Here is a 27,597-nt window from a genome sequence, read left to right on the forward strand (position 1 = left end):
GCAGGGTAAGTGTTGCATTTGACGAAGTTTGGTAAGAACAGTAATTTGGAAATTGCTCCTGACGGCACAGCACAGCACCGATGTCTTAACAATATTTACTTCCTGAAAGTTTACAGGAGTGATGGCTATGTCTCAGTTTTAGTTAGCAGTATTTTCTGTCAACTTCTCAAAACCTAGCAGAGATGCAAAGAATAAAATTAGGGTCCAGCCTAAGGGTGTCATTTGTGAGGCTTGGTCAGTTGAAACTCACACTTGGGTAGGAAGAACACTTTCACTATAGGATACTGTAGTGTTTTGTAACCAATTTTAACTTTCTGCTAGTCTTGTTTCGAACCAGAAAAACATCCCTGCCCCCAAGCCTGGGTCACGATATTCTCCCACCTTGATTTTGCGCTTTCGGAGCTGAAAACAAACCAGCCTCTGCCTCACCAGCACCGTCCTTGTGACTTGGGGCTGGAGAGGGCCTCTGCCCTTGGGCTCTGTTAAAATGATAATTCTGGCCCCATCACCAGAAGCCTTGACTCTACCAGCCTAAATGTTAGTGCACAGGGTTGGATGAGGCAGGACGGAGTTGGCCCACTATCTAGCAATCTGGACAGCCATAGGAGCAGACCCGCCGCTCGCAACAGCTGACCGAGCGGCGACTGCGGAGCCCGAAGCGGCGGCACACGTCGGACCCGCCACCCCGCCGCCGAGCTGGGTCAGCGGGAGCCGCAGCCAGGAACGAGTCCCACGGCGCAGGGCGCCACCCCGCCGGCAGCAGGAGCAAGCCTCGGCAAGGGGAACCCAGCAGCGTTGACTCGCCCGACCTCGCCACGGTCACCGAGCGCTGGCCGCCACCCACCGGCTACCCCTCTCCAAGGGCTCCCCCGCCCCCGGCCCCGCCCGGCCGCACCCCGGGCTGCGCGGCGTCACAGAGCGCATGCGTGCCGCGGGGCATGCCGGGAGCGCGCAGTGGCGGCAGCGGCAGCGGCAGCGACGGCAGTAACAGCGGCCGCTCGAGCGGGGACAGCAGCGGGGCGGTGACCGTGTGGGAGGTGGTCTCACTCCTGGGGAAACTGCTGGGGACCGTCGCCGCGCTGAAGGTGGTCCTGTACCTGCTCCGGGTGTGCTTCGCGATGGCCTGGAAATCCGGCGGCGCCAGCCACTCGGAGCTAATCCACAACCTCCGCAGTAAGTGCCACCCCCGCCCGGCGTGGGCCACGGAGAAGGGCCGGGCCTGGACGCTGTGTCCCCCCACCCCCCCTGACCGTCCGGAACGTTCGGTCTGCACCCCTGCGCCTGCTGGAGGGCGTCTGTGAGCGGTTGCACCGGGAGTCCCGGCCGGCGTACGTGTGCGGTCTCCTCCCCCGGGACCTGTCACTCGGCGCCGCCGTGGACGGCGAGGGGAGAGAAGCCAAACGGGGGCTGCTGCGGGTGGGACGGGGCAGTGGCCTCCTGGCGGGCTTGCGGGGACGGGGTGCGGCTGCGGCACAGGTGGCGGGGCTGTCGCCGGAGTTTGCCCTCCGCCCGGCGAGGGGCGTGACTTCGCGATGGGGAAGTGCGGGCTTGTATTCCTGGCGACGGGGCTGGCACCCCGAGGGGTCACCACTCTCACTCAGCTGGCGGGTTCTCTCCCTGCCCTCCCCGGTGGATTCCCTGCCAGCTTTCTTCTGCCTCCCCCGCCCTCTGATTTTTCCTTTGGAGGGAGATGCGGCTGTCTGATACCAGCCGGGGGAGGGGGAGGGCGCTCGGGGTACTGCGGTTACGGGTGCGTGCTGGGAGCCATTCCTCAGGCTGCTGTCCCGAGCGTGGGCTCTCTGCGGGGGGCCGAGGGAATTGTCTGTTAGGGCGTGCTGCTCCTCAGAGACTTTGTTTGGAGCCTTTGGAAGTCCTAAATCCAGCAGACCATTGTGTACATAAAATGTGCTTTTTTTTCAGGACCGTCCATTGGGTACTTAAAAGCGTGTATGGAATGGAAAGGTTTTTTGTTTTGTTTTTAAGAATAGCATTCTCTGTTGTTATTGTATTCCTTCCTTTGATGATAGTTTTAGGGTAGAATGAGTGCTGTGTCACGTACCTTTTTAAATTGAAAAAAATAGTGTCGTCTGGTTTAGAGACCAAGGCAAACTACAAGTTCATAATCTCACTGCGATCAGAATTCACAGATCCTTTTGCCACCTCTTTTGAAATGATAATCATAGTCTGCCAGATGATGTTCTTAATTTTCCTGTACTTTTTTTTTTAAAGAAAAGCCTTTCATGTATTTGTCCTACCTTTTAACTACTCATGCTCACCTCGAGGGGTGGAACCATAAAAAAAATAATAATTTCTCAGAGTCAGTACTTATTCCCTCCCCCCAGGAATGCAAATTCATTGTCCATTATATGCCAGAATCTCTGTAGGAAACAAAAGGGTGAATGAGAGAAATAACTGGGACTGTCTGGCACTTAATATATTCATCATTGCATTATAAAAATAATAGCTAAATGGAAATTAGATACTTAGTGCTTTGTGATGCTTGAGTTTAAACCTGGGCTTTTAGACAAGTGCTCTCCCATGAGTATCCTGCCAGCCTCCAAAATTAAGAGCTTCTAGTTGAAGCCTTAGAAATGTGATCATACTGATACTGAAGTAAAGGGATCAGCAAATTGGAAGTCGGGGTTACAGTTTTAGGTTTTACTTTTGTTTTTTCTTACAAAAATGTGTTCATGGTTTGCTTAGTTTTAACGTTGTAATTTATTGAAAGTGCTTACTTTTTCTTTTGTATTTGAAGACAGAAATACCATTTGATAGTTGAAACATCATTTGTACACTTTGAGACTGGTGATACATTTCTTGTCATTCATTGGCTTATGTTGTGGTAACTGTTCTTTGGTAAGTTTGAACAGTTCTCCAAAGCTTGAGCATGCCTTCCAGTCCCGGGTCATTTGCAGAGCTTGTTCAAATACTGGGACTGGAGACTGTGTAACTAACAACAACAACAACAAAATTATTTTTTTGTTTTGTTTTTTAGAGACAGGGTTTCTTTCTCTGTCCTGGAACTGGCTTTGTAGGCCTCAAACTCAAAGATCCACCTGCGTCTGCCACCTGAGTGCTTGGAGTGCAGCTGTAAACCCAGGGATTACATAGAGGCAGAGAACTGAAAATTACAAAGCTAAATTGTGCCACTGTTTCAGCTTTGTCAGTTACATATTTTAAAGTAAAGCTCTAGAAAGTCTGTAGTTGAGCTTTTTAGAATCCTTTCATGGCTGACTCAGTGCTCCTGGGTAGATGGTGGCAAACTTTTCCTCCTGCAGGCACTCTGGCCAGGGCAATTGGGCTGCCACCAGAGCCCTAGAATGTTGGGCGGCCAGAAGGCAGTGATCCTTTTGTGACTGGACCCCTTCCAGCGCTGCCTTGTTGGCTTGCAGAGTCTTCCTTTTGCTTTGGTTTAAGAGGGGCATTCTCTTCTTGTTTGGATTTCAGTGTCCTTCTTTTGTTTGCTTGTTTGTTTTGATTTTGGACACAGGGTCTCTCTATATAACAGTTCTGGCTGTCCTGGAACTCGCTTTGTAGGCCAGGCTGGCCTCGAACTCACAGAGATCTTTCTACCTCTGTTTCCTGAGTGCTGAGATGAAAGGTGTATACCACCACCCAATGTTATCTTTTAGCATTTAAAATGCTACACTGGTCACTTAAAACAAGATGAGCAACACCTCTGCTCAACTTGTTTTTGTTTGTAAAAAGAAAACAAAAAACCCTCAATGCTATTCCTTAATGTATAGGTTATTTCTACCTATGTTTTTTTTGTATTCTTGCCTGTTTCATTTTGCAAATACAATATTTGTATGATTGTCAATCAGCCAATGAATACTTGAGTGCTTCCTCTTTATTTTTATTTTTGATAATTTATTTTTATTTTATGTGCATTGGAGTTTTTCCTGCTTGTGTGTCTGTGTGAGGATATTCGAAGTCCTGGAACTGGAGTTTCAGACAGTTGTGAGCTGCCATGGGAATGTTGGGAATTGAACCTGACTCTTCTAGAAGAACAGCCATTGCTTTTAACCCTGAACCATTTCATGAGCCCCATGCTTCCTCTTTATTCATTTAGTTATAAATTGTTTCAGGACGCGGTCTCCTTATGTTGCCCATGCTAGCCATAAATCTTTGGGCTTGATCATCCTTCAACCTGCATGCTTTGGGATACCTTCTATGTGCCAATCACTAGGGACAAAGGGAAGAGCAAAACAAATAGACATCCTTCTTGTAGCTTTCTTCTACAGCAAGCAGCTAAGTAAATAGTACCTCCTAGGCTGACCTTTGTAAAGCATGGGGCAGTGGTTTGTAGTTGCAGGAGAGGATGCCTCACTCGTATATCCTTTGAGCAAAGGTGAAGTGGTGAACCAGCCATGAGGATGGAGCTGCGGTGTGAACAGCTCAGACAGAGTTGCAAGTGCTAGGTTTGGATATGTGTGGGAAAAGACTGGGGCCAGGTCCACTATATGACCCCCGAGTTGTCGGCTTGGCTGCTGGGATGCTTTGCTATTTTCTGAGTTGGAGTGACTGACTGACTGACTGACTGACTGACTGAGCGAGCGAGCGAGCAAGTGAGTAAACAGCAGATTTTATTTTGGTTTGGCTTTGCAGAGAGAGGAGCAGATCAGGAATTTTGGCTGGGGGGAGAACAGATTTGATTGGTATTTGAATATATAAGATTGTGATAATTTATAATTGTTGGGTCCTAAAAACATTTACTTTCTGTTGTTGTTATTGGTTTTTTTTTTTTTTGGTGTTTTGAAACAGTCTCATGTAGCCTAGATTGTCCTCAAACCTGCTGTGTAGTTGGCAGTGACATTGCTTTTCCAATATCCTGTCTGTACTTCTGAAGTGTCAGGTCCATCCCCCACCCCCATCCCCAGGGTAAGGTTGACTCTAGGGCCCCGTTCATGCTAAGCAAGTGCTGTACTACTGTGCTCTTACACGATATTTAAGATGAAATTAAGCTGTAGAAAGAGAAAGTTACATTGTATTGTTATGCGTATTTGTACTAGTAATTGTGTTTGCTGACTGAGGTGCTTTAGTGGTGACAGTGTAAACTAAGGATCCTCAAACAAGAGTATGGAGAGCAAAAGAGTTGGCATGTTAGATGATACTTTCATGGAACTGAAGGGTCCAGTTTAGCATAGGGATTAGCTGGGAATAATAAAATACTTGAAGAAATATGTAGAAGAGGGTAAAGCGGGTGGTAGATTTGGACTCGTTATAAGGAAGAACTGAACAGAGCTACCCTAACCATCAAAAGTTTGCTTTGAAGCCAGGTGTTGGTAGGACATGCCATTAATCCCAGCACTTGAGAGGCAGAGGCAGGCAGATCTTCGAGTTCATGTCCAACCTAGTCTACAGAGAAACCCTGTCTCAAAAAAGAAGAAAAAAAGTTTGTTTTGAACAATGATACTTTCTGTCACTGGGTGTACTGAAGCAGAGGATGACTGACCACTTCACTGTAAGGGACCCTACATAGGACTGTGTTGCCAGATTTGAATATACACCAGTTCTAAGAGGAACATTCCAAACCCAAGATTGCGTGGTTTTAAAAGAACATTAACAATTGCATAATACTTGTGGAGTATGTATGTTTCAGGAGCCAGGCAAAGAAGTAAACATTTTAACCCTAACTGCCCATTTACCTACTTTTATATATAGATGAAAAGCGGCTGAAGACACTTAGCCTTCTCCTTTGGGAAGCAATGTTGAAACAGTTTACTTTTACAGACCAACTGAAGCCGACAGGTACAGAGAAAAACAGTGTAGGTTTGAATAGCATCTGGCACTTAGATAACACACTTTGTCTTGCTTGCTGTTACATAAGCTTTGATTAGAGTGCAGTTTTACATCCAGTATCTTCCAGACTATATCCTCAGTGTGTCCTGAATCTACCTCATTTATCATTCTGGATAAGAAGTACAAGTTGAAAATCCTGTTTGCTTGTTGATACTTGAGAAGAAATGCAAGTGGCTATTAACTCTTATAAACTAATAAAATGGGATAGTAGTTCTTTTATTGAGACCCCACCTGCCTTGATCTTTTAGTGCTGGGACTCAAATTCAAGGCTTTCACATACTAGGCAAGTACTCTACCATTGAGCTACATCCTCAGCCCTTGAGGTGAAACTTTGTAATAAGCAAGAAAAGTTTTACCAGGTTTGAAATCTGTATAATTCACATCTACACTGGTCCTCCTCATTTCTCCAAGGTTTACTTGTACCTCATTAAAAAAAAGTTTCTATTGCACCCTCCCACGCCCAGCAGTCCTTCAGATGCCTTTCTTAGTCACCCCTTTGCTGTAGTGTCAATGTTGGGCTTCCAGTACTGTTAACGGTTCCTTGATAATCAGTTACAAGGAGGAAAGGTTTATTTGGGGTTTGTTTTTGGGGGGTCTCAGTCCATGCCTCTGTTTGGCCCTGTTGTTTTGGATTTGTGTTAAGACAGCACCTCATGGCCAAATAGAGCCCTCAGTTCATAGCCAGGGAGAGAGAGAAAGAGAATTTGAGAGGGAGAGAGGAGAGAGAAAGAGACCAGGGTTCCACCATTCTTCAAGTACCAATGACCTGAAGACTTGCCACTGATCACCACTTCTGAGGTTACAACCACTTCCCACTGTTGCCAAGCTGGGACCAAGATTTTGGGGGAAATTGCGGACCCAAACTGTGGCATTCTGCCCCTGGCTTCTCAAGGCCCATGTCTACCTCATAAAACAAAATACATTTAGTGTTTCCAATCTTCACTGTTCTGGCAATGCTCAGAGTCCAAAGTCTCTGAGACCAAAAGCAAACTTAGCTGTGATTCCTTGTCAGAAATTGAAAATGCATGTCATGGTCTTCTAAAATACATTAGTAGGACAAGCAAAGGCATATACTTACATTCCAAGGGAGTAATTGGGGCACAGAAAGATGGGATGGGATCAGACAAACCCAAGGGCAGCGCCCCAGCAGGGCAAACATAATGTATCTGGTGTTCAGGAAGTTTCCTAACAAGATGTGGACACCCAAGGATTTGGGTAGCCCCACCTACAGGTTTTTGTTTCCTCCCTCTTTCAGCCTCTTGCAAGTATATGCACTGCCTGTAGTTTTTGGCAGGTGAGGTGATCCATGTTCGTAGCAATTCTGACTTTCCAGAATCTTCACTGCAGCCTATACTTCACTTCCTCAGTTTCATTATTTTTACATAGTTGAGGTCTCCTTGCAGGGACCCCCAACTCTGCCACAGATTGTCTGGCTTCCTAGTTTTCTTTTGTATTCTTAGAGGAGATCTCTACCATTACATACTTTTAATTCTTTAAAAAAGACTTATTTATTTAGTGTCTGAGTGTTTTGTGTGCATATATGTATGGGCACCGTAGTGTGCCTTGTACTTATGCAATCTGGAAGAGAGTTTAAGATCTTCTGTTACAAGAGTTACAGACATTGTAAGATGCCGCTGGGCTGGGACCCACACCTCTGTCCTCTGCAAGAGCAGTAAGTGCTACTGAGAAACTACCGAGTCATTTCTCCAGGACCATAACTTGGAATTCTCAGTGCCTGGAAAACGATCATAACCATAATGCCAAGGTCTGCCTCAATGTACAATGGAACCAACTGATGTCCATCCATGGGTGGTCTTGCCACAGGTCCAAACAATAGGGCAAATCAAATGTGGATTGAATTCTTAAACACTGTGAACCAAAATATACCTGTCCATAAATTAGCTTAGGTACTGACTGAAACACTAGAAAGCTGGCAAATAGAAAACGGTATTGCATTCACTGTAGGGCAACTGACTACAGCTAGAAAACGGTATTGCATTCACTGTAGGGCAACTGACTACAGCTCTGCCTGAAGTAATGCAATACAGTCCTGGAAACTTGCTCATGGGAAGAACTGGAAAAGATGGAAGAAGCAAACTAGAAAAAGCTTAAGATGCTGAAAGCACAGTTTAGCAGGTGATTCCGGTAGAGGCTCAGAGGACTAGACTACTGATTACATTGCAGACAGTAAATGCTATGCAGATGAGGTTCCTATGGAAACAATTCTATTGGCAGTTGGGCTAAAGTCACCCTTGTTAACCTGTGGGAAGCAGACTACATTTTGCCCTTGCCCTGAGACTGGGACCCTGAGCTTAATCAACAGACCAGTTTATCTTTTATAGGAAATTTCAGAGCAAAAACAGCTTTTAGCCAAATTTACAGCAAGATGTAGGAGAAAAAGAACAGAGCAGAATGATTTGAGGAACTTGTAGTTTGACCAGAGGAAATACCTATAAAAGTATACCTGTAAGAGAAATACCTACAAAGGTTGCTTTAAAAAAAAAAGAACACCATTAAAACTAAACCAAATGCTTTACATCAGAACAGTATGCATCTCAGGAGTCAGTAAGACCCTACCCATTACAGTGGAAATTTTATTTCAAAAACTGTCCGTGCAGGGCTGAAACAAAAAGAAAACAATTTAAGCCGGGTGTTGGTGGCGCACGCCTTTAATCCCAGCACTTGGGAGGCAGAGGCAGGCAGATCTCTGTGAGTTCGAGACCCGCCTGGACTACCAAGCGAGTTCCAGGACAGCCTCCAAAGCCACAGAGAAACCCTGTCTCGAAACACCAAAAAAAAAAAAAAAAACAAAAAAAAAAAACAAAAACAAAAAAAAACCCAAAAGAAAACAATTTAAGGGGGGGAAAATCCCACAAAAAATATTTCACAAGAGGCTGGGATTTTAATCCCAGCACTAAGGAAGCAGAGGCAGGCTGATCTCTCTGAGTTTGAGGATAACCTGTTCTTAGGGCAACATAGTTGCAATTCGTTTTGCTAAAGTTGATAGTATAGTTTATCCTGAAAAGTGAGTCTGTTCCACCAACTTTAAAGAGAGACCAGAGGACCACCCTTGGTGTTCCTTAGATACTATTCGCCTTTTTTCTGAGACAGAGTCTATCCATTACTGACCTAGAAGTCACCAAGTGGGCTAGACCGGCTGGGCAATGAGTCACTGGGATCCATCCACCTCTCTCTGCCTTCCTGTGGATTATAAATATTGTTTCCCATCAAATCAGTGGTCTTCTATCAGTTGTGAAGCGTTTGAAACAATTATTTATTGCTTTTTAGTTTTGATGCCTTTATTGTGCTAAGAATCCATTGTCAAATCTGAAGTTTTGAAGACATAGCAAATATTTCTTTTTAAACATTTTACTTTAGATGTATTTTGAGTATTTACCTGCATGTATGCACTCCATGTGCATGCCTGCTGCTTACAGAGGTGAGGAGAGGGCATCAGATCCCCATGGAATCCAATCATGTGGGTGCCAGGAATAGAACTGGTTTTCTGCAAGAGCAGCCAGTGCTATGAGCCACCGAAGCATCTCTGGCTCCTCATCGTCTTTTCTTCAATGAAGGTTATACTTAGGTGCGGGTTTTATTTTGTTGTTGTTTTTTGTTTTTCCTGAGACAGGGGTTCTCTGCATAGTCTTAGCTGTCCTGGAACTCACTCTGCATACCAAGCTGGCCTCGAACTCAGAGATCTGCCTGCCTTTGTCCCTCGAGTGTTAAAGGGTTAAAGGCATGTGCCACCACCTTAGGCATATTTAAGTTTTCTTTTATCATTGAATTGTCTTGGAACTCTAGACCTAATGACTTGTAAGATGTTTGTTGAAGCGAGTGCTGTGATCTTCCAAACACTAGACACATGTTGATAGGTTATATAGATTGACTGAGAAAAGCAGGCTTACCTTAAGGGTCTGGAGGCGGGTCAGGTGCCAGAAAAGTCTCTGGCCACACAGACAGTTGTCATTTTTAAAAAGTGGCATGTGAGAGACAGATATGCGACAGAGCTTGGGTGGAGGGTTTTTTTTTTTTTTAATTGGGGGAAAGTGAATGGGAAAAGGAGGGAGGGGAGAGGAGACCAGCCTCTGGGGACAGGAATGGCAGAAGAGGAGAGAGACGGACACACACACACACACACACACACACACACACACATACACACACACACACACGGAGACAGAGAAGCAGAGAGAGAAAGAGAAAGGGACAGACAGAGGTGGGGAGAGAGATAAAGAAGGGAGGCGGCGGGCTCTTTAAAAGGAAAGGTAGTGAATGTGCACTGGTGGTGCTCTTAGTGGCTGCAGCTGAGGGCGGATCCTGTTAGAACTCCAGGGGCAGATCAGTACAGGTGCCTGAGTACTGACAGTCACCAGGCTAGAGAAGGCATGTGGCTGCAGCTTTCTGGGAGGTTAGCAGGTTAGGGTCCTTCCCTTGGAGGAAGGACTGTGCTAATCTTCCAGGTCCCCGGTGCTGTCTGTGAGCACAAGGCGCCGTGCCTCCCGCAGTACCTACACTGTGCTTCTTTGGGGAACGATTTCGCAGTGCTTAGTGTGTGTCTTTTGCCTCCTTTTTCTTTGGTATTCTTTCTGGTAGGATGATGCTGTAGGTTATGTTGGTTTTGTTTCTCCCCTTCTTGATCTCAGGTTTAGGGTTTTATTGTGTTGGCTTTTTTAAACAGTTGTATAACCAACATTGACTTTCCAAAATTGAAAGTTCTACAGTTGATGAGTAAATGACATTAGTTTGCATAAATAGTTAAGCTACACATGATGCTTTAAATGAAGTCTCATTTTAGAGGAGCTATTTATAGGCTGAGCAGTAGTGGTGCATGCCTTTGATCCCAGCACTCAGGAGGCAGAGGCAGGAGGATCTCTGTTAGTTCTAGGCCAGCCTGGTCTACAGAGCAAGTTCCAGGTCAGCCATGGCTACACTCAGAAGGGGGTGAAAAAAAGCTACTTATAGTTTCTAACCCAGGACTCTGCTGAACCTCAGCTTCCGGTGTCTTGACTGCTGAATACTCCTGCTGTGTGACCCACAGTCATCAAGTGACTGTCACCTCACCTGTTCTGTCATTGAGTCAGCCCGTATACATTACTGAAACCCTTCTCATTTTCTCCACCTGACTGCTGTCATTGGCACCAAGTGGCCAGTGCCTGCATCATGGCAGACTTCTGGTCTTGCCTGCTTTGTCTGTACTCTGCAGTGCAGCCAGACGGAAATGCATCTGATATCACATCTGCTTAAAACACCTGTCTCATTCATTTCAGAAAATGGAATCATCAAGACAGATAAAGTATTTGAAGTGATGCTGTCTACAGACCGCTCCCACTATGCAAAATCTAACCCTTACATGGATTCTCCACAGTCAATAGGTAAGCTTTAGTAGTTATGAAAAGTTATATTTTCTTCAGTTCTTCTGTGATTTTATGAGTAGGAAAAGAACAGTGTACAGCTATGAATTATAACCCCAGTAACTGAAAGCTCTATTTTATAATACTAACCTACCCTTTGTGACAAAATGCATCTTTTTCTATGTCTTTAAAAATGTGTTGTGTGAGTCGGGAAGTTTGGGAATTTTTTTTTTAAGGAAAAACAAAACTTTAATGAAAACTTAAGAGTTCTAACTAAGTGCTGAGTTTAACTGAGGATCCTTATTTTGAAATTGCCTATTAGCATTGATTTTTAACATCAGTCATTATTGACTTTTCTGCTTCACTGGCCCCGATGCTGTGGCTTTCCTTTGTCTCTAGAAAGTTCCGTACTTAACTCCTTGTCCTGAAGCAGGTTTTGCTGAGCTGCTGAGCCTTGGCAGTGGGCGCCTTTGAGGCTTAGAAGTGCCTCAGGGTTCTGTGGGCCATCTGCCATGTCTTCTTTTGAAGCACTGTGACAGTCAGCAAGAAGATCCTGGGGAGCTTCTGAACCCCAAGGCACCTGCTACCACCGCTCAGTGAAGATTGCTTCAGAAGCAGAAGCAGGTAAATCACCCTCGAGACGCTAACACCGGAAGGAAGAAAAACATGGACTAAACACAAACACAAGACAGGAGTTAACCTCTGGACAGCAGTATAGGACACCCTGAAGTGCTTCACTAGTCTCTGAGCTAGTTGTCTGACTTTTAAAGTGCTGTCCGGAGTGTGCAACTAATTCTGCTAAGATATCACATACTTACTATACTTACAAAAGTTTTTCTTTTCATAAACCTGAAGAAAATAAGAGAGAAGAAATCTGTCAATTCTCAGTGTATGGAAACCCTTCCTGGTACAAGCCTGTAATCCCAGCTCCTTGGGAGGCTGAGGCAATATGAGGCTGAGCTCAGGGCTTGCCTGGGCTCATTCAGAACCTTTTAAACAGAGAGGAAGAAAGGAGAAAGGGCCCAAGCTGGCACGATGGCAGGTGCTTGTAAACTGGACCTTTGGGAGGTGAAGGCAGGAGGATCAGCTGTTGAGGGCTGGTCCAGACGCAACTCGGCTCTGGGAAACCTTGTCTCAAGCAGCAGCGGTGGTGCTGGTGGGCTGTCTCTCCTTTGTCAGCCAACCACTCAGAAGACATCTTTAGAAGTAGAGGGGCTGGTTTACTAGCCGAGCACGTTTGCCTTTGATGGGAATGTGTTTTCTAACAAACTTTGCTTTGCTTTAAGCTCATAAAAAGTGAACAAGATTGTGAAAAACTGTGGCTGCTAGAAAAGGAGCTACATGCATTGGATGGCTTGTGTGTGTAGCTGAGTGTGTCAATCCTCTTCTTGTGTGTGTAGCTGAGTGTGTCAATCCTCTTCTTGTTTTGTAGGTTTCCAAGCTACAATCAGCGCTCCTCACATGGTGAGTTAACTTTGTTCACTTGGTCATCACAGGTCACATTTTACCTGGGTGACAAACTTCATTTTTTTTCTTTCTTTTTTTGAGACAGTGTCTCACTGTGTATCAGCCTGGCCTCAAACTTACAAAGAGCTAACTGCCTCTGCTGTAACTCCCAAGGGCTGGGATTAAAGGTGTGTACTATTATGCCTGGCTGAACATCTTTATACTTGGTACTTAGAAGAACTTTTCTTGTTAGAAGCTGCCATTATTAAAGGTTTCAGTATCTGTTGTCAGCACCTATAACAAAACAAGTGAACCTAGCAAAAAGCTAAGTAGGGAGTGTTTTCCATGATTCGCAGGCTTTGCCCTGTGTGGTTCTTCCTGGAATGATGTGGGCAAATGTCTGTTCACTGCAGTCGGGCATCGGCAGCAGACCAAGAAACAATTTCAGCCAGCCCACTTGGTAAGCCAGTGAGCTTACTGGGTTTATGTAGAGACTTAGAGGATCTTGGTGACTCCAAGGCCACTGTGTCACTGCAAGAGCCACCCCAGGATGGGTTGTAATGCTCAAAAGCCACATGTAGAAACCCTTCGTGATCTTCCCAGAGCTTTCAGAGCCCTCCCTTCCCCTCCAGAGGGAGTGTTCCCACTCAGAGGAAGTAGCTACAGCACCATCGTGTGGGGATCTCCAGTTTCACCGTTGATTTGGAAGTCTTTAGGGAGGAGTGATGGACAGCAGGTGTAAAGACACTTGACTTTGGAAAGACCTGTTTAAGATCTGGTGTTTTTGATCTGTTGAAAATTTTGTTGGGTTTTATATATCAGTTTCTTGGATTGGTACTACATTGGATTTTGGTAAAGAAAATAGTAGCATTTTGATTCTTTTCAAGTATTTGGGTAGGAAAAGCTCATGTGTAAGTTTATTCCTAAATAAATTCTGGTAATACGTATGTATTTATACTGTACTGAAAATACTAGAAGGAAAATACTTATAAAAATTGAATATAAACATTACAAAAATACAGAAGACAAACAAAATTATATATCTTTATAAAAATTTTTATTGCATTATTTCTCTTCGGTGTGTGGAAGGGCATGTTGGGAGGGGTCAAGGACAACTTTCATAGATCTTATCTGTCTTTCCACCATGTAGGTTTTGGGGATTGAATTAAGGCTGTCAGGCTTGGCAGCAAGCTCCTTTACCTGCTGAGCCATCTTGCCTACCCTAAATATGTCTTGTAATTCAAGAGTATAGAGCTTTTAGAGTTGGATATGGTAGTCCATGCCCTTGGGAGGTTGAGGCAGGAGGATTAAGTTTGAAGCCAGCCTTTGCCACATAGTGACAAGGTATCTTAGAGTTTCTATTGCAGTGAAGAAACACCATGACCATGGCAACTCTTTTGTTGTTGTTGTTGGGTTTTTTTGTTTGTTTTTTTGAGACAGGATTTCTCTGTGTAGCCCTGGCTGTTCTGAAACTCACACTGTAGACCAGGCTGACCTGGAACTCACAGAGTTCCTGTCTCTGCCTCCCCAGTCCTGGGACTAAAAGCTTGAGTCACCACCATCTAGTCCATGGCAACTCTTACAAAGAAAACCTTTAATGGGGTGTCAGAGTTTCGGTCCATTATCACCATGGTGGGGAACATGACAGCTGGAAGTATGGTGACATGCAGGCAGGCACGGTACTGGCAAATTCTTGGATCTTGATAGGTAGGCAACAGGAAGTGGTCTGCCTCACTGAGTGTGGCTTGAGCATATGAGACCTCAAAGTCACTTCCTTCAACAAGACCACACCTACTCCAACCACTCTATACCTCCTCATAGTGCCACTTCTTTTGGGGACCATTTTCCTTCAAATCACTACACAAGGTCATCCTGAACTGTGTAGCATGACTAACTCAAAAAAGGGGGGAAGGTTGTAGAGAAAATGTTAGAAACTAAGCTAAAAGGAGAAAAACTGAGAAATATTTACAATACATATGACAAAATAGGAAGAATTTCAATAAATATAACAAATACATGTTTTTATGTGTATCCTTGAAATTAATTAGTAAAAGACCAGTAAGTCCCACAGAAAAATAAAGGACAAGATTGATATTTTTTTTTGTGAAAGAAATACAGTATTATTGACTAATAAATAAAGGAAACATCATCTTCATGGAAATTTAGTGTATTTCAAATTAGTGCTAGTAAAGGATCATATTTCATCAGTCAGGTTGCTGGAGATCAAAAATTTTAATACTTTACATTGGAAAAAGGAAAGTGTGTGTGTGTGTGTGTGTGTGTGTGTGTGTGTGTGTGTGTGTACAGTAAAATTGTGTTTGGAAGGCTGTATGGCTGTAATACATATTTGTCTTAGTTACTTTAAAAATATTTTTTTATTTTATTGTATGTGTAAGTGTGTGCATGTAGTTGTACTATGTGCATACCTGGTACCCTCTGAGGGCAGAACTGGACTCTGAGGCGGCCATGAACCACCATGTGGGGTACTAGGAACTGAACCCAGGTCTCCTGTAGGAGCAGCAAGTGCTCAAGCTCTGAGCCATCTCTCTAGCTCCTTAGTTACTTCTCCATTGCTGTGACAAAGCACCACGACCCAGGCTATTTATAAAGGAAAGCATTTGCTTTGAGGCTCATGGTTTCAAAGGGTTAGTCTATGATTCGTAGTTGGGAGCTTGGCCACAACTGTATAGGGAGGGATGGTGCTGGAGCCATAGCTGAGAGCTTACATCTAAGCCACAAGAATGATGGGGGCAGGGGGGCACTTGATGGGGTTAACTGGCAATGGCCTGGGCTTTTGAACTTGAGAGCCTATCTAGTGACACAGCTGCTCTGCTCTCACAAGGCTGTGCCTCCTGATTCTTCCCAGATAGCTCCAGCAACTGGGAGCATTATCCTTCACACCACCACAGTACTATAACAAAAACATGATTTTATTCATTTAACTTTACTTTTAGGAATTGAACTTACAAAAGTAAAAAATAAACATAAAAAAATAATTCAACTTACAGCTAGGCAGTGGTGGCACCCGCCTTTAATCCCAACACTCAGGAGGCAGAGGCAGGAGGATTTATGAGTTCAAGACCAGCCTGGGCTACAAGAACTAGTTCTAGGAAGCTACAAAGCTACACAGAAAAACCCTGTCTCGAAAACCTTAAAAAAAAAAAAAAAAAAGAAGAATTTAACTTACAGATAATTCTTTTTTTTCTTTTGTTTTTTAGTTTGTTTTGTTTGAGTTAGGGTTTCTCTGTGTAACAATCCTGGCTGTCCTGGAACTTGCTTTGTAGACCAGACTGGCCTTAAACTCACAGAGATCTCCTGCCTCTGCCTCGTAAGTACAGGGATTAAAGGCATTAGCCACTACCAAGCGTCCAGATAATTCTTTAGAAGATTTGTTTGTTTGTTTTTGAGGTAGGGTAACCTAAGAACCATGTTACTTCTTTGGGGAACAGGGTCTGAGAATAGCATTAACAAGCTCTCCTTGTAGCAAGGCCCTGGAGACCCTGACCCATTTTGCAAAGCCTGTAGACAGTTGGTTGCATAATTCTGAGCATGACTCCAGGAACATATGTGCTGCCTGCTCTCTTGCTTTCACTATGCCAGTCATATTGCTGGCTATCTTTACTTACACTTTCTCAGATAAAATAGCTATTGCAAAAGGATAACATCCCCCTTATGACTCTCCTCTGAGTGAGCCAGAGGGAATGTTGTTAAAAATACAGTGTCCTGATTCAGCCCCTAAAGCCTCCTGATGCTTCAAGTGTGATAATGAATCCAGGTTTTTTACAAACTGGATGTTGTCTTTCCAACATACCCTGTAACTAGCCTGAAAGAGTCCCAGTATTTCATGAAGTTTAGCATTACAAATGTGCGTAACTGTTCTAGAAAGAATAGAATGATTTTTGCCACAAGAGTGTAGGAGAAATGCAAATAAAATAGATGATACCAAGAGTTAATGGGAACAGTCTAGAGGCAGGGATTGAAGCAGAAACATAGAATCCCACAGTTCTCTCACAGCTGCCAGTACCCTGAGAAGTTGAGAAGAGAACATGAGAACAAGATATAAACAATGCCAACTGTTAAGAGTAAGTTTCTAAGTTATGTTGCTTGTAGGATAAAAGGAAAAACCTGGTATGTCCCCAAAGGAGATGGAGTGGTACAGAGTGTAGAATGAATTGATCCAGCTTCGGCTGGTGAGGTGACCCTACCAAATGTAAATATTAACCACTAGAGACAAAATTGTCTCTCATCCGGCATGACACTTTAGCCGCAAATGCTGCCAACTGGGCACACTGTTCACCTGTAGGTGTGCCTAGTTAGGAAGCTTCCTTTGTAGCTTGCAACATTGCTTATGCTTCTAACATTAGAGCTAGAGATCAAATGGGTAATGGTTGCCTGGTGGGAATGTTGGGAGATGGAAGGGAAAAGAAGCAAAGGAATAAACTGGTAATTACTATAACCATTTTTAGAAAATTAAAGAAATCTGATTGTAAAAAAAAAAGAAAGAAATCTGATTGCAAAACTGTTCATGTAAACCATTGCAATTGTATAAATAAAAACAGTCCATGCTGTCCAGGGGCCACTTGTTTGTAACAGGTGGTCACAGTTCCTTTGTTTGGCCAACTTCACACATCTGTCCCAGGTCATCAGACCATTTTGGAGGTGTGGTTCCAGAAACAGGGTTTTGCCAGGTAGCCCTGGCTAGCCTGGCCTGGAACTCACTATGTAAACTAGGTTGGCATTCTGCCTCCTGAATGCTAGGATTAAAGGCATGCAACACCATAACCAGCACTTTATATGAAGTTTATAAAGCGTGTTATATTACAGCCAAGTCTGATGGCATCATTACATTTTTTTGCTATAGACGATTGCAACTAAAATCTCTTCAGTATTGATATTTGTTATAATGCATTAATACCTGAATATAGTCTAAGCTATAAAAAGAACATGCTCTTTAAGTATTGAATTTTCCTTCAAAAGCAAAATAATATTTGCTTGTTCATGCACGGAATGAATATTTTTCCAGAAAAATTACAAGAAACTGCCAATGTTGGTTGTCTCCAGGGAACAAAACTGGACAGTTGGGAAGGGGTTGAGGGCTTTTTCCTGAAAATCCCTTTTTTCAGTCTTTTGACTTTGAATTTTAATTTATATAGCAGTCATCTAAAGTTACAGGAAAACTATAAATGTAGGAGGTCTATTGCAACAGAACTCTCTTAGGTAATCACTGTAGTGGTAGAAAGCTCCCGTGTCTTTATAGATGATAAATAGAAACTTGGGTAGAAAGTTAACAACTGCTTATGGAAGTGGTGTGTGGACTTGAAGAAGAAATGACGATTTGGCTAATTTCCTTTTGGCAGCATGCGTATGCACTAGAACTTCTGTTTGACCAGCTCCACGAAGGCGCGAAAGCCCTCGATGTAGGATCTGGAAGCGGAATCCTCACCGCATGTTTTGCACGGATGGTAAGAACTTTAATCTTCCTTGTGAACCTAATAGCAATATATTAAGTGATTTAGCTGTGGTTCCTTCTTACTAGCAGTTTTAATTTTTGTTTTTGTTCTGTTAATACGCTAGTTTTAGCCAGGTGGTAGTGGTGGTGGTGGTGGTATGCACCTTTAGTGCCAGTACCCCGGAGGCAGAGGCAGGCAGATGTCTCAGTTCAAGACCAGCCTGGACTACAGAGTAAGTTCCAGAACAAACAAACATACAAAAAGATGATAATTTAAATTTAGGATTATATTTGCAAGTGACAGAACATTTAAACCCAAAACTGTAGAACCCAAAGACAGTTTATTTAGCTTGTCTAATGGAAAAGCCTAGGGGCTTCCCTGGCTTTTTATGTAGCTAGATTTAGAAAGCTAGGCTTTATTTTATTTATTTATTTTGCTTTTGAGGAAAGGGTCTCTACATAGCCCTGGCTGTCCTGGAACTCACAGAGAACCGATGCTTGTGCCTCCTGGGATTAAAGGTGTGGCCACCATGCCAGGCCAGGCTAGGCTTTGTTACTGGTTGGTTTCTCTCTGGGTGTTGATTTATCTTTACATCTTTTTACATGTCAGCTTCATAATTTCACAGCCTCTATGTGATTTCAATATGGCAGCCCAGTGACTCAAACTATGTTCTGCTAAGGTCTCATCTGACAGGAAAGAATGGAGCAGCCCTGGTTTTCAGTCCTCTTGGATGTTTCTTAAGGTTGCAGGAAGAACTTTTCCCATAGGCAAGATGCTGGCAAATGCCGTGTTCACTGTACTTGAATGCTGGGATTAAAGGCGTATACTGCTGCACCTGGCTTCTGTACATACATATTTTCATAAATAGCAGTAGAATTGGATATAGAAATTCCATGTCACCATTTTATTAAATTTTTTTTTTGAAACAAGACCTCACAATACAACCCAGACTTGCCTCAAATTCACTATGTAGTCAGACTGGCCATCTCCTGTCTCAGTCCCCCAAGTTATGGGATGATTGGCGAGTATCATAGTGCCTGACTTTTAAAAACTTTTTATATAATACCTGATTCTTAAAAATGTAATTTATTTTATCTTTTGGAGACAAGATCTAGCTGTATAGCCTGGCTCAGTATTTAAATAGTTTTTAAATTACCCCTTTCAACTAGAGTTCATACAAATTAAATATTGTTAGCTAAATCCTACCTCAAAGTTCTGGTTTGTTTTTTTCAAGATAAGGTTTCACTGTGTAGTTTTGACTGTTCTGGAACTCACTATGTAGACCAGACCAGGCTTGAACTCAGAGATCTGCCTGTCTCTGCCTCCCAGGTGCTGAGATTAAAGGTGTGTGCCACCACTGCCCAGCAATAATATATTATTTTTTTTTGAGACAGGATCTCACCACATAATTGTGATCAGAATTCACTGTGTAGAACTCACTGATCTCCCTGCCTCTGCTTCTCAAGTGTGAGGACTAAAGGCATTTGAATTGAATAAGAAGATCTAGATTTAAAAATTAGAAATCTAGCCTGGTGGCATATGCCTTTAAACCCAGCACTCAGGAGGCAGAGGCAGGCAGATCCGATCTCTAAGTGTACAGAGCAAGTTCTGAGACAGCCAGGGCTATACAGAGAAACCCTTGTTTCAAAAAAAAAAAAAGGAAAAAAGAAATCTAAAAAGGATGCAGTTTTCTTAGTATTATAAGGTTTTGTAATTTATTTTTAACTGTGTATGTGAGGGGGGGTGTTTCCAGACAAGGTTTCTTTGTATAGCTTCGAACTCACAGAGATCCTCCTGCCTCTGCCTCTGCTCTTTATTTTAACTTTATAGTTGCTTAAATAAAATTATTTAAAAAGTTGCATATAATAATTATGATAAACAGAGTTTAAATTAATGACTTAAACTTTATTTTTTGGCTTAAACTGTTTATTTTTTTATTTCTTGTTGCAGAATAGGATTTTAATTAAGAAAACATTTTAAAGGCACCCTAGAAAAGCAACTTTAGCCCTGCAAACTCTTGAACTACCTTTTGTTTTCCAGGTTGGACAAAGTGGAAAAGTCATAGGAATCGATCACATTAAAGAACTAGTAGATGACTCAATAAATAATGTCAAAAAGGACGACCCAATGCTTCTGTCCTCGGGGCGAGTACGACTGGTTGGTGAGTAGCAGAAAACTTAGTGTTTCTTTTTCAAGTGGATGCAAGCTGAGCAATGCTTAAAGCTAGAGCTGTTACCCTATTGAAATATGGAGTATAAAGAACAGCTTATTTTTGTCCATTTTAATGAATACAAAGCATTGCATTGCTTTATGATCTTCACTTGGTGTTTTCCTTCTCATCATTGGGGTTGACTTCGTTTTCATGTTTACCCATTTGCATTTCCCTCGTCAGATGTCTGTTCACATAGGCAGTTGTGTATATTTCCTTTGATACAGGTGTTCTAGTAGTTGGTCGTTTGTTACTTTACATATATTTCTTTCCCACTTGGTGGTATGCATTTTCATTTTATTGCCACCTTACTTGTTTTTTGTCCCTGCTCTTGATCAAACCCATGGCCTTCCACGTGCTAGGTAGGGTTCAGTATCACTGCGCTACTCTAACCCCCAGCCTTTGTGCTAACAGAAATTCTCAGTTGTAATGTAGGTAGGCTAACCATTCTTCCCCCAGTGCCTTCTATCTTAAGGATATATGAGGTCATGAAAGTCTCTTCCCCGACTCAGTTTTCAGCCTCCTCTGTTAGAATTGTCCACACCAAGTGTGACTTGTCCTGGTTTTCAGAGTGTCACTTCTTTTCCAGTGGGTGATGGAAGAATGGGATATGCCGAAGAAGCCCCTTACGATGCCATTCACGTAGGAGCTGCAGCCCCAGTTGTGCCCCAGGCAGTGAGTTGGGATTCTTTTTAATTTGTGTGTTTTAGTCCTAAAACGTAAAATATTTATGTAGCAATGTAGTGATGAGTTCCAGATGAGGTTCAGAATATGCTTAGACCGTCATACATCTGAGTTAAAGCTAAGTCCTAGTAGTTTCTTAGGTAGAAAAGAAAATGTCTGTGAGAGTATTTTGCCGAGTAGTCAAGGAGGCATATGTGATGGAAACTGGGTCTGAGAGTCATCAGAGCCTCCTGCTCAGAACTCAGGCTGTCTTCATGCATCCTAGTGTCATGCAGTTCAGTACAAATGGGACAGCAGGAATCTGGATATTAAGAGCTCAGTCCTTATTTAGACTTGAAGAATACAAGTGATGCTAAGAAGATGTAGATAAGCCAGGCATTGGTGGTGCTCACTTTGATCTCAGCACTCGGGAGGCAGAGGCAGGCGGATCTCCGTGAGTTCGAGGCCAGCCTGGTCTACAGAGCGAGTTCCAGGACAGCCTCCAAAACAATACAGAGAAACCCTGTCTCGAAAAAACCGAAGAAGAAGAAGATGATGATGATGATGATGATGTAGATGAAAGGATTGTTTGGGTTTGGAGCAAGCCTGGGAGTGGAGGAAGAAGTTTGTTATTCTTCATTGTAACTGTTAGAACTCAGAAAAACAGTATTCAGGCGTTCCTTAAAAAAATTAAAATGGAAAAAATAAGATCTGGTGACCATATTTTAACTGAAAGCAACCTTCTCTATCCCATCCAAACTCAGGCTTCTTGCTGGTTTTGAATAGCATAAGGTTGTATTATTCAAAGGGTAACATGTGACTTAACCATTTTCAGACCGGAAGGTGTCTGGTTCTACGTTCATAGGATTATCCTCATGATGACACCAAAGGAGCCCAGCCCTACCTTCCCACTCTGCTGGTGCCAGGAATCCTAAATGCAGTCATGACATTAGGATTCCCTTACCATTGTTCTCAGTAATGCCCTAGATTCCACAGTAATAGGATAGCAGTTCCTTGTTAATTTTCTGTACTTTTCCCTTCTCCGTCTCCCCTTCCACAAAGATCTGGAACACACTACACTGGCATTAGAATTCTCTGTTGCAGTTGGTTCTGCCCAAGCATATTGGGCTCTTTACTTATGCCAGGTGCTCTGTCGGGCTCAGTGAGAACAAAGATGAATGCAACATAGACTACCATCAAATAGCTTGTAACTTAGTAGGGGAGGCTAAGAGATAAATGGTTAAGAGGGGAGTTGGTTACTATGTTCAACAAACAGGGAATGAAAAGTGCTGTTTTGGATGAAGGGAGGTGCAGAAAGTTGAAAGAGCAGCATTTAAGTTTGCTGTCACTGAGTGCTACTGAATCCATGCAACGAAGGGAAGCACAGGCCCTGTGATGGGATGCTCAGATGTGGGTGGGGTGCAGTGTGTCATAGATGCCAGCACTGTGCCACTTGTAAGAGACTTGAGGCACTGTGGCTTTTGTTATGCTGGAGGGATCCTGGAATCAACCCCCAGGGACACTGGGAAGTGACTACATGAAGCATGTCTCCACTTCTGTCCCCGGGTGTTGAACATTGTTTACAGTGCTGTCGCATGACTGTGGCTGTTGCACGTCTGTAACTTGGTGTGTATGTGGGGGTTTTCTTTTTTTCTTCTAGCTAATAGACCAGTTAAAGCCTGGTGGAAGATTGATATTGCCCGTCGGTCCTGCAGGAGGGAACCAAATGTTGGAGCAGTATGATAAGCTACAAGATGGCAGTGTCAAAATGAAGCCTCTGATGGGGGTGATATACGTGCCTTTAACAGATAAAGAAAAGCAGTGGTCCAGGTGGAAGTGATTTTCTCTTCTGCTCTTTCTTCTTCCGCACATTCAAGGTGAAAGGGTGTGGACTTTAAGACTTTAGACTGCAAGGGCTCATTTTGGTGGCTTCCTTCATGCTACTCCATTAAAGCATCAGAAACTCATCACATGAAATGTGTGACAAGTGGTGCATGGTCTGTTCTTTCAGTTTGACTGGTACCCTTAGAAAAGGGAGGGTGAAAAGCTGGGGAGGGGGGGTGCACACCTTTAATCCCAGCACTCGGGAGGCAGAGACATTTGGGTCTTTGTGAGTTCAAGGCCAGTCTGGTCTATGCAGCGTTCCAGAGCAGCCAGAGCTACACAGAGAAACCCTGTCTTGAAAAACCAAAAAAAAAAAAAAAAAGGAAGGGGCACTTTTCCTGCATATTTGTAAGTCATGTTTATAACTGCTCTAATAGGTATTGAAGTAAATGCTTTGATCTGGGAAGAGGCCACCATTTCTCACCTTGTTAACTCTCTAATACCACTGGGACAGGGAGAAAGGAAGAGTTGGAAAGGGAAAAGATGTTTGTCCTTGTTTTCAAAGAATGTCAGAGCCCTGGAGAGGACGCTCTAGCGTTTGGGTTGATTTCTTTGGGTCAGTTCCTAGATGTGCAGCATGGTTGCAGAGCCACCATAAGAAGTAAATGTGTCAGCATGCTCTAGATTAGGCCAGACAGCTGAGCTCTTTCTGCTACGTTTGGGGAGAAGAGAGACTGCAGAAGCTGTGCAGTGAGTTCCCAGGCTCAGCCTGCCTGGAGGACATGCAGACAGCCCCGTTCTCACAGCTCTGTTCTCACGCTGCATTGCACGGCTCATTAGAAAGCTACTGCCTGCCTCTGCTCAGTGTCACAGCATCAGCTGAATGTGTCCTTGGACTGTGTCTCCCCATGGAGAGACGCGAGGACAGGGTATTGGAGTGCTGTGGCTACATGCTGGAAACTGATGCCCAAGTGAGGGTGGTTGGACGCTGTCTTTGCCATAGAGCCTTTCTAGTCGACAAGCTTCTTATTTCAAGAGGGGTTTTTGGTTTGATTTTGCTTTTTAAATAAGTAGCAATTGTAAGAACAACAGAACTCTTAATTTTGCTTTCTGTAATGAGGACAGGCTTCTTTTTTTTAATATCATTTTTTATTTTAATTTTAAATAGCTTGTTTTACATGTCAATCCCAGTTCCCTCTCCCTCCCCTCCTCCCGCACTCCCCTCCCCCCCCCTCCTACCCTATTGCCAAATCCTTCCACATAGGGGATATCTAGAGTCTGTCATTTTACTCTGGGTAGGGTCCAGGCACTCCCCTAAGAGTCCAGGCTGAGAGAGCATCCCTCTTTGTGCTATAGGCACACGAAGACAGTTTGTATACCAGGGATAGACACTGATCCACAGCTCAGGTTGCCCAGGCCTTTTCGCTGACACTCACATTTGGGGGGTCCAGATCAGTCCCATGCTGGCCTCCCCACTGTCGGTCTGGGGTCCAAGAGCTCTCCCCTGTTCAGATCAGCTGTCTCTGCTGGTTTTGCCAGCCCATTCTTTGCCAATTTGCTCATCACTCCTCTCTCTCTGTCACTGGGTTCCTTGGGTTCAGTTCAGTGATTAATTGTGTGTTTGCCTCTGTTTCCATCAGTCACAGGATGAAGGCTCCCGGATGGTTATAGACATCAAGTTCATTACCAGGAATGGGCATTCGAGGTGGTCTCTCCACTATTGCTTAGCTTGCCAATTGGTGTTATCCCTTTAGATCACTCGAGGTCACTCTGGTGCCTGATCTGTATTCGATCCTGTGATTCCCTCTTCCCCCTATTCTACCCTCACCCCCTCAACTTCCTGTTCCCCCATGACCAACTCTCTTCCTCTTCACCCCCTCTCTTCTTCCCAGGTCCCACTCCCCCCCCATCCCTCGCCGTGTTCCCCATCCATTCAGAGGATCTTGTCTCAATCCTCTTCTCTTGGGTACTATGCATATATGCATATCTTTTAGGTTCTTTCCTGTTTCCCAGACTTTCTATCAGTGGAAGTGCAGACTGGCACTATCCTGATCAATGTCTAAAATCCATATATGAGTGAGTACATACCATGTTTGTCTTTTTGCGACTGGGTTACCTCACTCAGGATGGTTTCTTCCAGTGCTATCCATTTCCCTGCGAATTTCAAGATTCCATTGGTTTTTTCTGCTGAGTAATACTCCATTGTGTAAATGTACCCCCTTTTCTCTATCCACTCTTCAGTTGAGGGGCATCTAGGTTGCTTCCAGGTTCTGGCTATTACAAATAATGCTGCTATGAACATAGTGGAGCAGATGCCCTTGTTGTATGAACTTGTCTCATTTGGATATATGCCTAAGAGTGGAATTGCTGGGTCTAGTGGTAGATTAATTCCCATTTTCCTGAGGAATCTCCATACTGATTTCCAAAGAGGCTGTATGAGTCTGCACTCCCACCAGCAGTGGAGGAGTGTTCCTCTCTCTCCACATCCTCTCCAGCATAAATTGTCTTCGGTGTTTTTGATTCTAGCCATTCTGACAGGAGTAAGATGGTATCTCAGAGTTGTTAATGCCAGGGTGAGTTCCCCATGTGCTATAGCTCAAGTGTATGATGCCTTCAGGAATAGGATTTTACTGACAGTTTCTGGAAAAGGATGAAGAGTCATGGCAACAACCCTTAGCAAGCAACCCCCCCCCACTTCTTCATAAAGAGATTCCCTTCTTTCCAATTACATATGCTTTAGAATCCCCCTACCAACAAAACAAAAACCCTGCATCTTCCTGGTTCAAATTATTGTGTATTTACAATATTAGAAAGTCTATTAAAATGTTAGGAAACAGAAACATTTGTGGATTTGAGTTATTTCCTTGTAGTACCTCTCATTTGTTCTTTTTTATTTTAATTTTTATTGCTTATGTTTGAGTGTTATGTATGTATGTATGTATGTATGTATGTATGTATGTATGTATGTATGTATAACACATGTGTTCCTAATGCCAAGAGGCCAGAAGAGAGCATCAGATCCTCTGGAACTAGAGTTACAAAGGGTTGTGAGCCTCCATGTGTGGGTTCTGGGGATCCTCTGCAAGTGTTCTTGGCCAATGAGCCATCTCTCCAATCCTCATTTGTTCTTTTTTTTTCCCCAAGACAGGGTTTCTCTGAGTAACTTTGTAGACTGGGCTGGCCTCGAACTCACAGAGATCTGCCTGCCTTTGCCTCCCAAGTGCTGGGATTAAAGGTGTGTATCACCACTGCCCGGCTCCTCATTTGTTCTTATATAACAATATGTATGATTCAGTATTACTAACATGGAGCTATTAAAACTTAATATAACAGCCGGGTGGTGGTGGCGCATGCCTTTAATCCCAGCACTCGGGAGGCAGAGGCAGGCGGATCTCTGTGAGTTTGAGGCCAGGCTGGACCGACAGCCTCCAAAACAATACAGAGAAACCCTGTCTCATAAAACCAAAAAAAAAAAAAAAAAAAGTTAATACAACAAGCTTACATGGTTGTAACCTACTTACTATATTTAACATAGATAGCCATTTTACAGAACAAGTTTGGGCATACTGCTTTTTATTGTAAGTGATCTGCTCTGTATGCATCAGATAAGAATAAGCAGAATTTTGAACACTGGGGAAAATTTAGTAACTAAAAGTTTAATGGATTTGAGAAAATTATGATGCATGGATGTTGTCTATGTATTCGCAGCAAATGTTAGTACCCTAAAATTTAAAATTCCAGTCTATGAGACTAATTTCTTTATTGGGCAAATGTGAGCAAACTCCAAATGTGCCCCAGTAGTAGATCACTTACCTAGCATGCGCAAGGCCTTAAGTTTGATCCCCAGTATGTCCCCAAAAGTAAAAACTCAATGAAGAGGATGTTTGGAAATGTATTATGTTGTTGATGGGCATTAGGATTTACTTACTAATTATTTAATGCCTTGCAAGAAGTAAACACAAGTTTTATACTTTAGTATCCTAATACATGACTTAAAAGGCACAGGTGTGAATAAAACAAGTGAATCCTCTATAGACTCTAATCTTAACATTTGCATGAATTGTGGTAAAGATTGTTTTGTGCTAATTATAATAGTGTTATAGATGACTGTATTAGGAGGGAAGAGAGTGGATAATTATCATGTAAAAGATAATCCAGGGGCTGGAGAGGCGACTTGACTTATAAAGTGCTTGCTGTGCAAGAATAAGGGCTTGAGTTCAGATCCCTGGCACTACATCAAGCTGGCTGCGGTGGCATGTCTGAAACTCTGGCACTAAGTGGATAGGGGAATGGAGAAACTGGGAGTCCTGTGGACTTACTGGCAGGCCAGTGTTGACACTCTAGATTCAGAAGTAGATTCCACATAAAAACTAAAGTGAGAGTGACCGAGGGAGACACCAGGCACCAGCCTCTGTGTACACCATATACTCACCCTCATATACACTCCAGTAATGTAACAAAAAGGAGGCTTATTAGAGAATTTTTTTTCTTGCACCATTTATAAAAGACAGCTTGAAAGGCACACTATTTGGTAAGCCCTGAACACAGCACCTCCTTGGGACATGAGCGTTCTCACTCCATGTCTCTTCCATGCCCACAGCCTTTACAAAGCACTCGTCTTCGGTGTCAGAGGAGTGCAGAGCTGAGCTTCTGCCCATCGCCAGTTACCGGCTCCCCGTTCGCTGTCACACGTCTCTCTACACGTGTCATACGTTCCCCCGAGCCATTTGAGAATTAGCTGCAAAAATCACACTTCTTTATCCCTGACATACTGAGTGTTAGCGATGCTTTTGTCACCCAAGGTGCCGTCAGATGACACATTTGGGCTTTCTGATGCTTTTACTTATTT

The 27,597-nt window shown here is 43.5% G+C and overlaps 1 protein-coding gene across 4 annotated transcripts in view; it reads left to right on the plus strand.

The window, feature by feature from the left end:
- Positions 1 to 923: 923 nt before the first annotated feature.
- The window catches only part of Pcmt1 (protein-L-isoaspartate (D-aspartate) O-methyltransferase), a 28,925-nt gene continuing 2,251 nt past the window's right edge, over positions 924 to 27,597 (plus strand). Inside the window, exons 1-7 of one of the 4 annotated variants that reach the window (XM_040758195.1) lie at positions 924 to 1,173; positions 11,073 to 11,177; positions 12,589 to 12,620; positions 17,960 to 18,064; positions 20,093 to 20,213; positions 20,851 to 20,936; positions 22,585 to 22,754. In XM_040758195.1, the coding sequence (XP_040614129.1) occupies positions 939 to 1,173; positions 11,073 to 11,177; positions 12,589 to 12,620; positions 17,960 to 18,064; positions 20,093 to 20,213; positions 20,851 to 20,936; positions 22,585 to 22,754 (854 nt within the window). In that variant the 5' untranslated portion in view covers positions 924 to 938. Of the gene's footprint in view, positions 1,174 to 11,072; positions 11,178 to 12,588; positions 12,621 to 17,959; positions 18,065 to 20,092; positions 20,214 to 20,850; positions 20,937 to 22,584; positions 22,802 to 27,597 lie in introns of all 4 variants that reach the window. The other 3 variants (XM_040758196.1, XM_040758198.1, XM_040758197.1) reach the window with 3 other exon arrangements.

The sequence above is a fragment of the Mesocricetus auratus genome, unplaced genomic scaffold (assembly GCF_017639785.1).
Source record: "Mesocricetus auratus isolate SY011 unplaced genomic scaffold, BCM_Maur_2.0 Super-Scaffold_100018, whole genome shotgun sequence".
Taxonomy (NCBI): domain Eukaryota; kingdom Metazoa; phylum Chordata; class Mammalia; order Rodentia; family Cricetidae; genus Mesocricetus; species Mesocricetus auratus.